General features: G+C 41.0%; 1 protein-coding gene across 1 annotated transcript; it reads right to left on the bottom strand.

The window, feature by feature from the left end:
- Positions 1–4600: 4600 nt before the first annotated feature.
- LOC124257644 (beta-1,3-galactosyl-O-glycosyl-glycoprotein beta-1,6-N-acetylglucosaminyltransferase-like) lies at positions 4601–14855 on the bottom strand. The gene is made up of 6 exons (XM_046691752.1): positions 14618–14855; positions 9549–9684; positions 8683–9324; positions 8187–8416; positions 4855–4953; positions 4601–4811 (listed from the first exon to the last, which is right to left on the bottom strand). The coding sequence occupies exons 1-6, from the start codon at positions 14853–14855 to the stop codon at positions 4615–4617; spliced, it is 1542 nt and encodes a 513-aa protein (XP_046547708.1). The 3' UTR covers positions 4601–4614.
- Between the last annotated feature and the right edge of the window lie 2924 nt (positions 14856–17779).

The following is a 17779-nucleotide window of genomic DNA, read 5'->3' as shown; positions in this document are numbered from 1 at the left end:
TGATTGGTTGTAAGGTAGAACCATCTAAACACAAGTGAGGCTCTGGTTGTGGAGTGACCAAGGATTGGTTGTTAGGTAGAACCATCTAAACACAAGTGAGGCTCTGGTTGTGGAGTGACCAATGATTGGTTGTAAGGTAGAACCATCTAAACACAAGTGAGGCACTGGTTGTGGAGTGACCAGTGATTGGTTGTAAGGTAGAACCATCTAAACACAAGTGAGGCTCTGGTTGTGGAGTGACCAGTGATTGGTTGTAAGGTAGAACCATCTAAACACAAGAGAGGCTCTGGTTGTGGAGTGACCAATGATTGGTTGTCAATAATGGTTATGTAGTGTATCGTGTGTCTATACCACGGATGCACTGAGAGAATATGACCAATGATTATCTAGACATTTTTATTTTAGATACTTTTATTCGGCAACCCGTGTTAGAAACGTTCACCAGCAACCCATGTCTGTGTCGATTCGCTTGAACTTGAGGAACGTGCAGTAAACAGGTGTTTGCAAACTGTTGTCCGGACTCACAATGATAAACCCAGCGTACTGATACCTTCCTATTGCCAAACATTCTGTATTAAGTAATGTCCTTGCTCTCCTGCAAATCTCTGCTCGAACAGTACATCGTCTCACATGACTGTGTTGCATGACAATATGAAAATCGTCTTATGACATTTATTGCGAGTAACAAGAGTCAATGAGAAACAGAACAAGCGTACTTCCGGAAAGAATTTGTGATTAGACACGAACCAAATATATGATTTTGATGTATACGTTGCCCTTATTAACAAGCTGTCCTGTTAACAAGATCCGTGTCGGGTTTAATAGATCCGTGTCGAGTTTATTAGATCTGTGTCGGGTTTATTAGATACGTGTCGGGTTTATTAGATACGTGTCGGGTTTATTAGATACGTATATCGGGTTAGCAATATACCAGCTGTGCTGTGTAGGGCTACATTAGATAATGACAAATTATTACCGCCCTTCTTTCAACACATATTTCAACAAGATCGGGTTCATCAAAAGCGTATTTTAATTAGTACAAAGCTTAATTTGATGTTTTGATACTTTCTAAATACAAGACCCGTGAAGGTCCGGGTTAGAATTGATCTTCAGTAACCCATGCTTATCGTAAGTATCGGGTGGTCAGGCGTAAAACTAAACTCACTAACTCTAAATACAAGACCCTGCCTAATTTCTTTAAACCATCAGCAGAGCAAAACAGTGTTCACCTACCCCATATATACAAGCACGTTTAATAGGCACATACAACAGATTCAGGACAAAGTAACCATCGAATACGTCAGCCCAAGTTACAATGTACACAAACACCGTTCATAATCCTAATGCCTGGGACTCTTGTCTGGCTGTGGTCTTCCCATGGAGTCCACGACCCCTCCTCATTTGGACGACACCAGTCTGACGGTGTAGAGCAGCAAGCCAGGAGATAACGCTCAGCGACTTCCCGAAAAACATGGCTACTCGTTTCTGGGTTTCTCCAGACTGCAACATTACCATTTTTCAGCGTGTGTGAAGTACTGTCGCGGTGGCATTTTGTGTGTTGTGGCACTCATTTGCGTGTCATGCCTTTAGTAGCTGTCCATACATGTAGTGCACGTGCGCTCGTGATTTGAAAGCATTTAGGAAGTCATTTGTGAATGTGTGAAGCTCATTTCTGATGTCCGCCGCCTTGATATTGCTGGAATATTGCTAAAAGCGGCGTAAAACCCAACTCACTCACTCAATTATTTCCTGTATGTTTACTTCACAATGTTAGAGAGCTGGTCGGGGATCTGTGGTCTTGGAATCAACAACAGCGGGTGACTCCTCCGCCATTTGTATAACCACCACCAGGGTTACAACACTCAAGGCCACGTATCGCTTTCAAATAGATTCAAATAGGACAAACTTTATGTATAACAAACATTAAACACGTGATCCCATTAAATGATAACGGCAATGCCTACCTGGCAGCCTGCTGTTGTCGACCCTACACGCCTGTCACGCCTTCTCAACACAACCTCATTGTTTCACCGTTATAACGGTATTACGACCACCGTTATATGTCATTTGCTTAGTTACACCGTTATATCGTATTAATGTAATGCAATGTCGATTACAGTAACAATTATTTCTACGATTAGAATTTACCATTTTGGAACAATGTCAGTCTGACATTCCTCTTCTGTCAATATTCTTATCAAACACATCGCTTTCATTTCCCCCCATTAGCAGTACATTAGTGGTGTTGTTCTGTCTGATTACATCGGCGATACGTGACCAGTTAAGTCTTTTCACAAAGGGTGAAGCTCTAGTATTCAATCCTGTTGCATCAATGTTCAGAGGTAATTATGGTTGTCATGGCAACATACCACTATCTGGTGCTTATGTGGATAAGGGACACAAGCATTGATTTATACTCACATACTGTCATTCGCATTGGATAAAGAAAGGTTCCTTAATATATTCAACATATAAAGAGTGCCCATTTCCGGAGTCCCCCGCCGTGATATTGCTGGAATATTGCTAAAAGCGGCGTAAAACCCAACTCACTCACTCACTGTAAAGAGTGATAGTTATTCGCCTCTGGGTTCAGTTAAATTATTATTGTAAAATCATTAATAGCCAATTTTTGAAAAGTACATTAATGTAATTAAATGTTGTTTCTGGTGACAGTTCGTGTTATTCATACTAGCTGCTGAAATATTTTTAAAAGCGACGTAAAAGTAAACTCACTCACTCACTCATTGCAGCTGATTTTATGCCAGCTTTAGATAAAAGAAGAATTATCATAGAAGGTTGTGTGGCGAAAGGGATGATAACGTCTTTGAGTGGCGTGTTTAAGAAGTTGGAGATTCAGATACGGACAACTTTATGGATGAACAACATCTTTATTCAGGTGACGTCAAGCAGGTATACATAAAGTATGTACTTATCCAAAAGGGCTCATTTTAACTTTCCGATATTCCAACAGCTTCATACATTCGCGATTTTTTTTCTATTTTCTAATTGAACAATTGACTAGCACTTGCATGTGTTTCTGATGGTACCATTTAAGAACAGGATCCGCTCAACATTTCACCTTGTATCATCAGCATTTGATAGTGCTTCGTTCACACATGTTCATGACATGACAGGAAGTGTGCAGTCGACGCTGCTTTTAGCAGAGATTTCTTATGGATGTGTAAAGGGTCGTGTCTGGTGTTGCCTGGCCCAGGTCACAAATCAGTGGAAGTTAAGCAACGTTGGTCACGGAGAGTCCTTGGATGGGTGGCCACACAAATAACGTAGTTAAGCACCCCTTGACATGTCTCACGATTGAATGAGTCCCAATCTTAACCCTTTGGATCATATTTGGGACATGATTGGGCGTCGTGTGCAACATAGGGATCCTCTTGTACAGAATTTGGCCAAATTGGAAGCTGCTTTACACGAGGAATGGCGTAGACTGCCCCTTCAGAGGATCAGGAGGCTGACAGGAGTATGAGGAGGAGAGTGCTGCTGGCTGTTATACGGTCACATAGAGGTTACACTCGGTATTGACCTTGAACCGTGTAAGACGCGCAAAATGACATTTTGAATGTTCACATTCATCAAAAATTTCAACATTAAACATTATAGGGTCATACTTATATGGTTTTGCATGAAAATCAGTGTTTTTTAAAAGAGCAATTATCATCATAAAACCAGCATGGATTCCCATCATTTTGTCGTTCTTTATGAGTCAAAGGATCATACGGGTCAGAAAAACTCATGTTTTCCCATCGTGGACACCACGAATTTTTTACAAAAACACAGGGGGTGCTTAAATAAGTTCTTTGTGTATATGAGTTTGATTGTAACAAATAAACCCATTTTAATTGAAAAGGAGCTCCAGGGAGACTTGCTTCATTTTGGGCTTTAGCACTGCAGGGAGGGCTAGGCAGTAGGGGAAATAATAGGGTTATTGGGTGACCGTGTTCAGCAGCTTGTTTCCTGAGAGTTTCTAGGACTTCTGCCCTGCCCCACAACGAAGCACACATGTGGTTTCACTTAAGGCAAGTTAGTTTCTGTTCAGCAGAAAATGGGTACCCGATGGGATAAGTCATATGACTATTAACCTTCTAGCGCCCCACAGGCAGCTTGGGTTATTCGGGGTAACAGTGTCCATCATGTTGTATGGCTTAGAGCATGTCCCTGCTGCGGGGAGTTCAGCGCTAAATAAGTGGACTTATTATTATTATTATTGTTATTATCATTAAAGGTTGTATCATTAGGGTGCAGTGTCTGGGTACGGGGTGGTAGAATCCCACCACACGATAAAATAACAGAAGTAACAACAAAATGAAGGCTCGAGTCAGATGTGTATTTATTCAATGTTAAAACTACAAATAGAATGTTGGAGTCACGGTACCAAATCCCTGTATTAAGATAATCACATCTCGACTGACATCGTATTGTCAGCTGACAAAGTGAGTGTTCATTGATTTCTGTTAGATTTTTCAGGGTTGCCACTAGCAACGGATGCATGAGTGATGTTTTACGCCGCACTAGCGGTCTTGCAGCTATTCGTGGTAGACGTTCCAACCTTGCCCTCTACATGATGATGGTCAACGAGTAAACACTATCAGGTTACATTCATTTCATTGTAGGCGTTCTGTAAATATACTTTAAGTGGGGCATTTTTTCATAAAAGTCATAGTTCATAGTAAATGTTCCGTTATATTCCTGTATGGTTCTGTTCCTGATCCATTCATCCATGCAGTCATACGTCTGGGGCTGATAGTCGATGTGGAATTTGTTGGCAAACAGCTCTCTCCTGGAGGACAACAGTCGTAGATCCCCACACCAAAATGCAAATCATTCTAACGCGCTTGCCTTTACACGGCCAGTCAAATGATTTTTCTCCCCATATTGGCCCCCAGTTCTTGAATCGGGCGATGTAAGGCTTTAGATGGTAGTCAGTACTGATGCGTCCTGGAACATACACAAAACATAACCTTATGTTGCGTTGCTATCAGCCAATCGCTTGCAGTCACCTTGCACTGGCTTCGTTCTCAAACCAAAATGGCGGCTGAGGGAAATATAAATTCGACAGATGAAAAATAAACAAACCATAATCCTGTGGTGCTTTGCTATCAGCCAATCACTTGCAATCACCTTAGAACGGAACGCTAACTTTCAGCCGTTTGCAATCACTCCAATCGCTGGCCGTGGTCGCTTCGTTCTCAAACCAAAATGGCGGCTGAGGGATATTTGTGGTTCGCAATAAGCACGTGCAGTTGTGAGGAATCGTGAGCAGGGACATTGCCCATATAAGGCCGTGTTGGTTTTAGACAGTCATTGGCATTTTTAGCTAAATGAAATAATATCGTTATGAATATCGTACATCGAAACATTGGACATTGGGCGTCGGGGGGCTGGGGAATCTCAATATGCCGAGGCACGTCACCTCAGTGTTCATCAGTGTGCCATCAGTCGTTTATGGGGCCGATATCAGTGTCTGGTTTGAGGAGTGTGTCGGCGCAAATCATTCGTAACTGTTTACAAGAAGCTGGACTTGGAGCCAGAGGACCCTATTTTTGCCCTGTGCTGCAACGGCTAAATCGACGTGGACGGGTCCAGTGGTGCAACAACGTTCTATTCAGGAATCTACAACACTGGCGACGTGTATGGTTCAGTCACGACTCACGCTTTCTGCGTCAGTGCCGTGACGGAAGAGTACGTGTCTATCGACGTCGAAACGAACGCTTTGCCCAGAATTGTGTCGCCCAGCTTGGCCGATATGGTGGTGCGTGTGTCATGATGTGGGGAGCCATATCCTACACGCATAAATCTAACTTAAATCTAATCTCGCCTTCAGGGCCCCGTTCCTCAAAGCGATCGTAGCGTTACGACAGTCGTAAGTCTATGTTAAAGTATGGGAGTTACGACTGTCATAAGTCTATGTTAAAGTATGGGAGTTACGACAGTCGTAAGTCTATGTTAAAGTATGGGAGTTACGACAGTCGTAAGTCTATGTTAAAAAGTATGGGAGTTACGACTGTCGTAGAGCTACGATCGCTTTGAGGAACGGGGCCCAGGGCAATTTAACTGCAATTCGGTACAAAGGCGAATTCTTAAGGATTCACATGGTCCTGATCATTGACCGCCAGAGAGAGTTGTTACAGCAAGATAATTCCAGTCCTCACACTGCACATGCCACTATTCGGTATTTTCAGAATCAGAACATTACAATGCCTTCCAAAACGCCCGACCTCAACCCCATCGAGCTTTTGTGGGATGACCTCGATCGACGTGAACGTCAACCGGCGGTCCTGACGTTACATCAACTGTCGCAGGCATTGCAAGAGGAATGGGCCAGAATTCCACACGATCGAATTCAAAGATTTATTCAGTCCATGCCGAGACTGTGCAGAGCAGTTTTGCGGCTCATGGAGGCTAGGCCAGATACTGAAGACAACACCCAACTGGGAACGGACGCCTTCACGTATTGAACTTGTTATACTATCCATGTTAACAGACGTTTGATCTTTTATACTTTTACACTGCCTATGTTGCTGCAACTGATCCAGACTTACAAATGTTATCTCACTTTAAAGTTAACAGACTAACTTCGTGAAAATACATATATGCGGGGTTTTGTAAGAGTATAGCTGTTGTAAGTCCGGGATAAGCGATTACTTTCCTAACTCTAAGCGATTCACGTACCCTTTGTTTGGTTACAAACTGGTTACTTCAGAGATTATACTCTTTAAAAACAGTGGGGGAACCTGAACTTTCAATTTGGATTGGAAGTATAAGCGTTAACAAACTTTTCAAAAACAGGCATCTTATGAATGCACCACCCTTTCTCTTTATCACCACCCCTAAACACAACGCTTGGAATGCACGTGCAGAACGCAATAGCCCTATATACGTGCATGGGGTGTCATTCTTGATTTTGACGTTTTTCAAGATCGATAAATCACTGTAGACCATTAATTTTGACAATTATCTTGCATCGCTCTGTTGTAAGTGTTTGTTTCTAACCGGGTTTTTAAAGAAATGAAAATCGTACACATGCAAATTTCACGTCATAGACCAATCCTCTTTCAAGAGCGATTACTGTACAAGCAACTGTGGTCATGAGGTAGTGCAAGTGGTGAGGCACTCTCCAAAGATTCATTATTATCATTGATTGACTTCGATATACCTTCCAATTTTTTCAATAGTAAATTAAAACGAAGTTCCCCTACTTTTGTTTAAGAGCATGTATTTCATGGCTAGTGTGAGACAATTGTCCGAGCTGGATGTTCACAACTTTGGTAATTCCCACGAGCACGGTAGTAATACGGACAAGTGAAGGAGCACAAGGAATCCTCGACCAGCAGATCCTAGCATAACAAAGGGGTACGACTCGAAAGCCACGTTAAACATTTCGTTTACATCGAAATCGTTTACTGATTTGAAAACAATGCTTCAAAGACTTTGAATTGTAAGTGTTATTTGCCAGTGGTACTTATTGTTAGTAAGTTTAGTTTTACGTCGCTTTTAGCAACATTCTAGCAATATCACGGCGAGAGACACCAGAACAGGATTCACTCATTGTACCCATTGTGGGGAATTGAACCCATAGCCTAATTGCGTGACATTGCTGGAATATTGCTAAAGCGGCTAAAATCAAACTCACTTACTGATATGTCCTGGACATGCCTAGGTTCAACATATATTGTTTGGTGCCTAGTTTCAGAGGAAAAGAAAATATGTCTGGAAACGCTGGCTGACAAAATCATTCTGTCTCACCAGCCCCCAATCCCCAACCCATACTAAATATAATGAATCCCAAAGACTCTTTAACCCCCAAAATGATGTGAGCTGATCACATGAGGTTGTGACTATGTGAAGGCTATTGTGATAACACACCTATGTTACTATCCAGTGCATGCTTTACACTTCCCACTGACCACCTGACTGCACGACACAGCGACTACGACGACTGTTGTTATCGATTCAAGTAATGTTCACCGCGTCCTAAACTCTCAGCTGTACGTCTATCACTTGTGCCTTTATTTATGGGACGATTAATGCCCTGTAAATTGTCGTGCAGATATACGTTCTGAAATCTAGGATATGGGTTTCATCCTTAATAATTTTAGGTATGTCAGCACCATACCCGTTCTCGTGAGTTTCACTCACTCACTCACTCACCCATCCACAAACTCACTCACCTGTGGACGAGCCGGGAACACGAAGCTTCGGGTTATTGTTCAAAGTACCAAAGAAGGTTTCATCTGGAACTTTGGTCCGCTTTAGCCATTCAGTAAAATTTTGAGCTATGGGGTCGTTTATGGCATAATCCACAAATCCTCTGGAAACAACAACGTGCACGTTTCCCTTATAAGGAATAATTCCATGCGGCGTAGGAAACGCTTTCTTCCATCGTCTGCGTATCCACCTGCTACGATAACGAAAGGCAAATCATTAGTCCCTCGTATATTCTACAGTGTGCATTTTGTCTTTGGCACCCCTTTGGCTGTTACGAAAATGGGATTCAAAATTCAGAACCGAAACTTATATTTCCAATTTAACTACGATACAGTGTCGTACCTCGTCTAATGACCTCTGTGAGTACCAAAGATGCAAGCAAAGATGCAAGCAGGCACCTGGTAACAGTCTTGTCTGAGAACTAAACTCACAGCTTCTCTCTCTCTCTCACTCACTCACCTTTGTGTGTTCGCGTCAACACTGTTCGCCCCATTCATGATCTTCAGTATCCGAACAATCTCTAAATTGGTCTTGAGAGGAAACTCTTGACCTGTCAAATTTATGAAATATTTCCACCCAGGGTACTTTAGCAGATCTCTCATGCATACTAACTCGGCTTCCAAAACGCTAAAGCGTCCCCATGTAACATCAACTTGCTTGGATGAAAAAAACACATTTGGGAAACACTTAACAATGCTTATCATTTGGTTTTTCACTTTGAGAGCTGTTTTGAAGTCCATGTGGATGCAGTAGAAGTTTGATGGTCTGTAAATGGTTCTGAGAAGCCTCTCCACCTGCTCCACGTCCTTGTACATGAGTATACTTATAGCGAGAGGGAACTCATTCTCCTCTGGGGCCGAATTTGTTATGTAGCCTCTGTTTCGTATAAAATCTGTACAATTTCTAGCCGCCCATACGTAGTCGTTCTTTGATGAATGGGGATGTAGGCGAGAATATCTGATTGATGCTGCTATTGCGGCTCCATCTCCTGCAAATAAACCACTACAAGAAGGCTTTGAAAGTTTCAACGTTTTGGTAACACTTGTGCCATGTTTTCTTTTATGGATAGTGATGAAATATTTCCCATCTTTCCTTTTGGCTCTTTGGAATGGTGTGCTTCATTTACGGGATATGAAACATTTTTTTGCAGTTCTTGTTTCTCAGAATGAAGCTCTGATGCTGATTTATCAGTAGAATTGGAATCAGTATCTATCTTCGTACGCGTGATGTTTCTGTTCGGTAGTATACTTCTTTTTAATTTTTCCCAGTTAGTTATATTAATTTGAAGGGTGTAATTCCTGTCGGAGATGCTATCCACAACCGACTCTGTAACTCGCATGAGGATGGTATTCTTTTGGTGCACAATATACATCTCCAGAGACAGGAACCCAATGCAGAGGACCACGCCCATCAGGAAACAGAGCTTCCCCTTATTGATGAGACCAGTAGAGACCATCGGATCTGGAATGTCATGTGAAGGATATTTCACAACAGAATGAAAACAAACCTCTTCAACTGACTACAAAGACACATTTAGGACACATTGACTGGAATAACACAGGGAAATACCCCCGACTACAATGACACATTTAGGACACATTGACTGGAATAACACAGGGAAATACCCCTGACTACAATGACACATTTAGGACACATTGACTGGAATAACACAGGGAAATACCCCCGACTACAATGACACATTTAGGACACATTGACTGGAATAACACAGGGAAATACCCCCGACTACAATGACACATTTAGGGCACATTGACTGGAATAACACAGGAAATACCCTGACTACACTGACACATTTAGGACACATTGACTGGAATAACACAGGGAAATACCCCCGACTACACTGACACATTTAGGACACATTGACTGAATAACACAGGGAAATACCCTGACTACACTGACACATTTAGGACACATTGACTGGAATAACACAGGGAAATACCCCCGACTACAATGACACATTTAGGACACATTGACTGGAATAACACAGGGAAATACCCCTGACTACAATGACACATTTAGGACACATTGACTGGAATAACACAGGGAAATACCCCCGACTACACTGACACATTTAGGGCACATTGACTGGAATAACACAGGGAAATACTGACACCCTGACTAATACTGACACATTTAGGGCACATTGACTGGAATAACACACTGACTACACTGACATTTGACACACTGACTTAACACAGGGAAATACCCCCGACTACACTGACACATTTAGGACACATTGATTGGAATAACACAGGGAAATACCCCTGACTACACTGACACATTTAGGACACATTGACTGGAATAACACAAGGAAATACCCCTGACTACACTGACACATTTAGGACACATTGACTGGAATAACACAGGGGAATACAGGATATATGTCAGGAAATACACATCACTACAGAGATATATGTTAGGACACACACATCACTACAGAGATATATGTCAGGAAATACATACACTACAGAGATATATGTCAGGAAATATACATCACTACAGAGATATATGTCAGGACACACACATCACTACAGAGATATATGTCAAGAAATACACAACTGCTGGTGGCGCGTGGTCCTGTGCTTAAAGCTCAGGTCACGGACAATTACAGATGCTACGGGTGTAGACTTGGTGTCTCGTGATTTTATTCTCCGGACACACTCGTCCCATTCCGTAATCTACAAATTAACGTGTGGCGTGGAATGAGCCGATATGCCTCAAACTGAAAAGGGTTGTTGACGTCAGGCGTCAGACGTAGATTTCACGGTGCATGCATGAATGACGCGCTTTTATATAAATCGGTGATTTTGTGACAGAAAAGTGATGTAGGGAACACTGTAAGGATAATGTGGATCGCACTAAGGAACGAGGGAGACATGAGCATGTGTAGTGACGGCACTCGGGTGAGTTAGCCTTCGAATCATTACTTTACAAAATTTATGTTGCGTGTGAAAGAGGCTTGAGTGCAAATTCCAGACCAATTTCCATTAGCCCAAAATGTCTACATTAACCCATTTCATAATGTACTTTCGACGTTTTTGGTTTCCCGTTTTTGTGTGAAATAAAAGTATTAAAATGCAAAAAGGAAAAACAACAAATGGTACTCACGTATTACACCGGTCATGTACCTGCTATATTGGATTAGGTCCCTAACCTAACCCTAACCTAACCTAAACCCCCAAACCCTCAGCCCTAACCCTAACCCTAACCACTTGAAATAATCCTAATAAATAGAATGCATTGACCGAACCACCGGACATGTACCTACTATATATTGCATTAGGTCCCCAACCCCAACCCTAACCCTAAACCCTAAACCCTAACCCTAACCCCTAGTCCTAGTCCCTAGCCCTAGCCCTAACCCTTTAATCCCTTGAATTAATCCTAATAAATAGAATGCATTGACCGAACCGGCGCAAACACGACTGACGTGTCTAGTGTAATGCATTATTACCGCTTCGAAAAATAAAATACTAATAAAACACTTTTCTATGTAATGGTGCAAATTACTGAATGACAAATATATATATGTAAATTTAAAAATAAAAAAATACAAAATACACAAACATAACACCTCAGCAGCCCGTAATACAAATAGAAATATGAGGCGTATTAGTGAAAAGAAAAATATTTCAAACTGGTGCTTGCAAAATATTGCGCATCCGCCGGTATACAACTACTGGAAACTCTCAACATCGTTGGGCTTATGCAATGACATGGCTCGTAGGATGAAACACCAGTGAGCGGGCTTATACGCACTCAACTGGAGCCAGACAACCGTGTTGCCATGCAGGCGTCATAAGGCATTGTTTTCGAGAACGTGCTTTCGAACAAAATCACATTACATTACGTAAAAGGGTATTATGACGTATTTTTTTAAAGTTTGTGGTGCTGTATTCTAAAGGTAGGCCGAGTACTCTTAGAGTGAGGGAAATGTTAGGAGTCCTCACAGAGGGACTCCTAAGTCGACCTAAGAATTTTCTTAACTCAACAAAATGGCGGCCGCTAGACAAGCGCAGCCGTCACCTCAGACATTTTCAAGAACGTAAGGACGTTTTAACTTTTTACAATGACAATGAATTAGTCAAAAGATTCCGTTTTTGATCGAGGCAGGAATGATATTTTTGACAGATTTGGTGAGAGAATCTTTGCAATCACCCACGGACAGAAATTACTCTATCAAAAGACGTATATACACAGGATTGGAAGCCTCCACTGACAGTCTCGCTCTGATGTGGGTCGCGCTCATTTGCCGCAACAGGGGTGTCTGCGCGCTGTGCATCGTGGGTAATTCGCTAACGCTGGACACCGGAAAGGATAGCATCATATGTGGGATTATGTCAGATAAATGCGGCATTTAGATAGCATTTCATGAATCAAAGGTAAGAATTATCATTACTTGTACATTTAGATTAGAAAACTGGTAGATGTGAAAATGTCATTTTTGAAGAGAGGTATTGCAAATCAATGTGAATACTAGGGTATGTTTCTATTGGATGATGAATGTATTTTATATTTGTAAAAACATATCCGGTGTACATGAAGAAATATTGTAGTATTGATCACATCATTATTAATTTTGCTGGAATAGTAAACAGTGATGTAATAAGAGATGTATGGCAATGAATTTTTACCATGTAAATAAGACAAGAAAAACGTAAATGCACATTGTATACATAATTGTGATGAAGTTTATATTTTGGGCTGGAGCTCTGTTACAATCAAAATAAACCATGAGTCAGTCTCTTCTGTCTGTCTGTCTGTCTGTCATACTGATGATCGGAAACAGTGAACTGAGATACTTGCCATTGCCACATATAATGTGCACTGACCTTGCAAGGTTGAGTAGGAACAAATGGATTTACATCTCTGACATTTATTTTTTTTAATGATAAAATCCAGGGGACACAATTCACCTAATAATACCAAATCCCAGATTATATTATAAAATATCATATTTATCAGGTTAATCATTGCATGTAAAGGTCTCAATCGTTTTCTCAGAGACTGGGATTTTTTTCCTTTGAAAACTGATTTGGCGTTTTTCCTTCTGCGTTTGTCTTTGCACACGTTTTGCAGTGGCCCTTCCACGGAGTCTTAGGAATAGATCTACAATGTTCTCTAAGATTGATGTTTTTAATTTATCCTCAGAGTCAGTTGAAAAGCATTTGTCCCAGTAGTAAGAAACTGTGATATCTTGCAAGATTGTCTCTTTCAGTGCTGTCTTTGAATCATTGTTGCCTGCCTGCATATTGCCTCTATCTTCGGACAAGAAAGAAAAGTTATCACCACAGACTTTCAGTCCACCACGGTTCACCTTCAGAGTCCACTTTTTTATCTTCGTAACAAAATCAGGGGAGACTTCTCAGTGGATGAGGCACAAAGGTTTTTCATAATTAATGCAGAGGCTGTATTTCCTTTCTTTTTGATTTTTTCCATAGCATAAATCAAATTATCCCGATATGTAGAAGAGCACAGAGTTGTCTTGGTGTGTAAAATGATTCTGCAGACTTCTCTGTGTCCATCTGCAGACTTATCAATAAAATTGTTAACAGCGCATCTGAGGAGGTCGTCCAGCAGACACTGACTAAACAGGTGGACATGCATTTCTGTCTCTCTGGAAGCTCTCATGATCACGGATCTTAAGCTGGCGCAAAATTCAAAGTTTGTCCTCATTGCATGGAATTTCCTAAACATTAATTCCTTGTCTGATGAGAAAGAGGCTTGTCTCTTCCAAAAACGGCCAATGTGTCCAGTAATGGTGGCTTGATTAATGTTTCGAGATGTTGCATTGTGACAGGTGAAGAAATCACTGCTTTGCCAATCTCAACCATGATACCTCCAGATTTTGATGTGATCGAATTGTGGTTTGGGTTGTTGCACACTTCGGAGACAGCAGACTCAAGCAGTTGTGCAAATGAGTTGTCTGTAAAGGTTGTTATGCTGCTTGATGTGTTGGTGATACCCTTGTCACAGACAGGTACAGCAGTAATATCACCTGCTTTCTGTGTGTCTGACACCTTGTGCTGACTGACTGGATTAAAATAATTGTATATTAATATTGCTTTTCTCCATCTGCTTATTGAAAACATATGTACAGATAACAGTAGGATACTTGTGATTATTACTATTATTATTATTATTATTATTATGTTTTACAGATTAACATCAAATGCAGCAGAGTGGGTCCGGTGCCTTATTATTATCATTTTATTAAGCATTACCTCTAAACACTTTCAATTAACCATGATAAGGGCTCAAAACAAAAGAATATATTCCTTGAATATGCTGTGGTCTTAATTATTTGCATCAACAAGACTGCATTTATGTCTGACCATCACATATATGGAAATATTCACTATATTAGTACTCTCACCTATTACATCGTATCGTTTGTGTTTGTTGACGACGTGAATCCCCTGAACCCTGACACGGACAAATGCCGTTTGGGGCACAGAGGGACACTGGTAGCATGTCTTCTTTACGGAAGGTGTGTCAGTGTGTTTTGTCTTGGTTTTGGGCTTTGGTCGTTCGGTAGAGTTATCTTCGTCCTCAGACCATGAATCCGAACTGAAGTCTAATTCGTACTCTGTCCATTCACCCAACATTGCCATCACCTTACGCTATTTAGCCACAGTTAAAATGCAATTCTAATTCAACTTAGTATGTAACACGAGTTCTGATTGGTCAATGCTATAAATTTCCGACCGTATAATCAGCATATACGGTCGCAATTTGAGAACCGCTTCACCGAAACTTTTGAATGTATCCCTACACACGTTGTTGACAAACAAAGATGGCGACCTGTCAATCAAGCGAGAACGCTAGCTTAGATTACGGTGATTTTGTTATCGATTACGATGAAACATTTGAAAGTGGTTTGACCGATCTAAACATTCTACTTGCTGCTGAAGAAATCGACAACATTTTGGCTACATCGGCATATGAAAAGACAGGGGATGTCAACGCCGCGTCTAACGCGGAAGTGACAGCCGTCAATCATGGCGTCACCGATGTCGATAACAGTGTCCCGGCGAGGGATACCGCATCTGTGAAAACAGAGGACAAAGATCGTTTCCCTGAACTGGAGGAGTCAGATTTGGAAAATCTTTTGACCAACGCTAACAGTACCAACACGGATAGAATGACCAAGTGGGGTGTCAACACTTTTCGTCGTATGTAATTCTATGTCTGTGAATAATTCAAAGCTTAGAGGATTGACTTTTCACCAGAATAGAAAAATGATGATCACAACACGAAATAAAGAATTGATATCTTATCCTTTCAATAATAGCTGTACGTAATCGTCAAAATATCATGGATATGTCGAAGTAATAACAGGCGATTTATCTCAGAACAACTGTGAAACCATATCAAACGTAGTGTTTTAATTCAAATGATATAGGAAAGAAATATCGGTAATGGTGTAGGCAGTAAAATGTAATCACCAATGAAACAATTTGAAAATAAAAACTAAGACTATCATATTGTTTTGGTTACAGAATGGCTACAAAAACGGGGAGAGAGTTCGGTGTTTCAGTCCCTACCAACAGACAAATTAGATGTACAACTTCGACGGTTCTATGCTGAAATTAGAAATGCCAACGGAGATATGTACAGCAAAAGCACCTTCGTTGGTATCAGGGCATCATTAAACAGGCACTTGAGATCAGCACCCTACAGCCGAAATATTTCGCTCCTCGAGGACAAGGAATTCTTTAAATCTAACCAGATGTTTAAATGCATGTTAAAAAAGCTCAAACGTGAGGGTCACGACAAAACCGAGCACCATCCGGCTATCTCTGAAGGAGATTTGAAAAATTGAGATCAAATGACACTAATGTTTTTGATGTAAACAACCCGCGGTCACTACAAAACAAAGTATGGTTCGATATTACTTTGAGTTTCGCACGCCGAGGCCGAGAAAATCAGCGAAACTTAAAGCCTGATTCCTTTGTATTCAAAAAAGATGATTCCGGTGTGGAATATGTGGAAATGGCCTATAACGAGGCCACGAAAAACCACCAAGGTGATGATCTACGAGATCGCGACTTTGAAAGCAAACCCCGAATGTATGCTACGATGGATGAACAATGTCCTATCTCCTCCTTACGACTTTTTCTCGAAAAACGTAATCCGGACAACGATACATTCTTTCAGAAACCCAAGGCCTAAATATCTGTATCTGATTCATGTTGGAATACAAGCAGACCAGTCGGTGTCAAAACTCTGAATGATATGATGAAAACAATCTCAACTGAGGCCAACCTTAGTCGAAGTTATACAAATCACAGTGTCAGAGCTACTACAATTACCCTACTTTCTCACGCTGGTGTCGCAACCAGAGAAATAATGAGAATTTCTGGCCACAAAAAATGAGCAGAGCATCCGCAGCTATAACACTGATTCATCTGATTTTCAGAAACGTCAGTACTCTTCTATCATACACGGCAAGGGTGACACCAATTCTACTGTATCAACACACTTACACCAAGAAACACTATCTGTGAGCTCTACCACTCTACCTTTCTTGAAGCAACTTGAAGTGCACAACTCACAAGTTAATGTGTACAATTACTTTAGTACCCCCGATCCTAAGCATGTGGCCTAATTAACAAAAGATTTAACCGAACGCTTCGACCTAGACTTCATTGTAAACATGTAGATCTAACACTGTCCAAACACGTCAATCGGAGGTTTTATGTTGTTCGATGTTCATGTTACCGTTGGAAATAAGCAATGACCTTGCATTTATTACGTTATTTGATATGTTTGAAACAAAAATAAGTTTAACTTACTTTAATAATAACGCCATGATGACACTCTAGTGAAATAACTGGATAATATTGTTGATTCTTCTTCTCCACTGCTTTTGTCTCGACGTTCGAATGGCCGATTACCACGTTGTGTGAAGGTCAAGGTTATCATGACGTCACAAATATTTGCTCTATCGCTACAAGTTTTAAAATTGTTATGTGCAGAAGAGTTACACTATAATGTATTCATCACTGTCAGATTGAGTCAGTGTGCACATAATAAACGTGTTTATCGTGATCATTTGACTTGTTATTCAATTTGTTGAAGTTTAAAAAGGGAACTACTTTTTCTGGCGATAGAGTAAGTTCAAGGAGTGATATGATTAACCTTTGACCTAGAGGAACTTTGACCTGGTTTAAATAATGAATTTCTTTCACGAAAAAACAGCGTAAAACGAGTTGAATTAGAATGGGGATAACTGTACTGTGTTTGACGAATTGGGGACGTATACCGGTGGTTATATAGCCGCAAATTTAACGTTATATCGGCTCCGCTTACGCGTCGCCGATATAACTAAATTTGCGGCTATATAACCACCGGTATACGTCCCCAATTCGTCAAACACAGTACAGTTATCCCCTAAATGTGCAATGGAGATGACTTGGGACCGTCACAGCCCACGGTCAGCTGTGTCATCAATGATACATTGAATGCTTTGACATCGCCATCTATCGTGAAGCAGTTCATAAAATTCCCAGTTCATGTGCGTGAAATACAAAGA

This window comes from Haliotis rubra, unplaced genomic scaffold (assembly GCF_003918875.1).
Source record: "Haliotis rubra isolate DU_JTF1 unplaced genomic scaffold, ASM391887v1 Scf67, whole genome shotgun sequence".
In the NCBI taxonomy this organism is placed as follows: Eukaryota; Metazoa; Mollusca; class Gastropoda; order Lepetellida; family Haliotidae; genus Haliotis; species Haliotis rubra.
This window is presented reverse-complemented; position numbering and strand designations above follow the sequence as displayed.

Bases quoted from the DNA above. Each gene is read 5' to 3' on its own strand.
- LOC124257644 (XM_046691752.1), bottom strand. From the start codon at position 14,855: ATGGCAATGTTGGGTGAATGGACAGAGTACGAATTAGACTTCAGTTCG. The intron at 9,685-14,617 runs GTGAGAGTACTA...ATGACATTCCAG, and splicing joins CAAACGATACGATGTAATAG to ATCCGATGGTCTCTACTGGT. The intron at 9,325-9,548 runs GTCGGTTGTGGA...ACCATTCCAAAG, and splicing joins ATCCTCATGCGAGTTACAGA to AGCCAAAAGGAAAGATGGGA.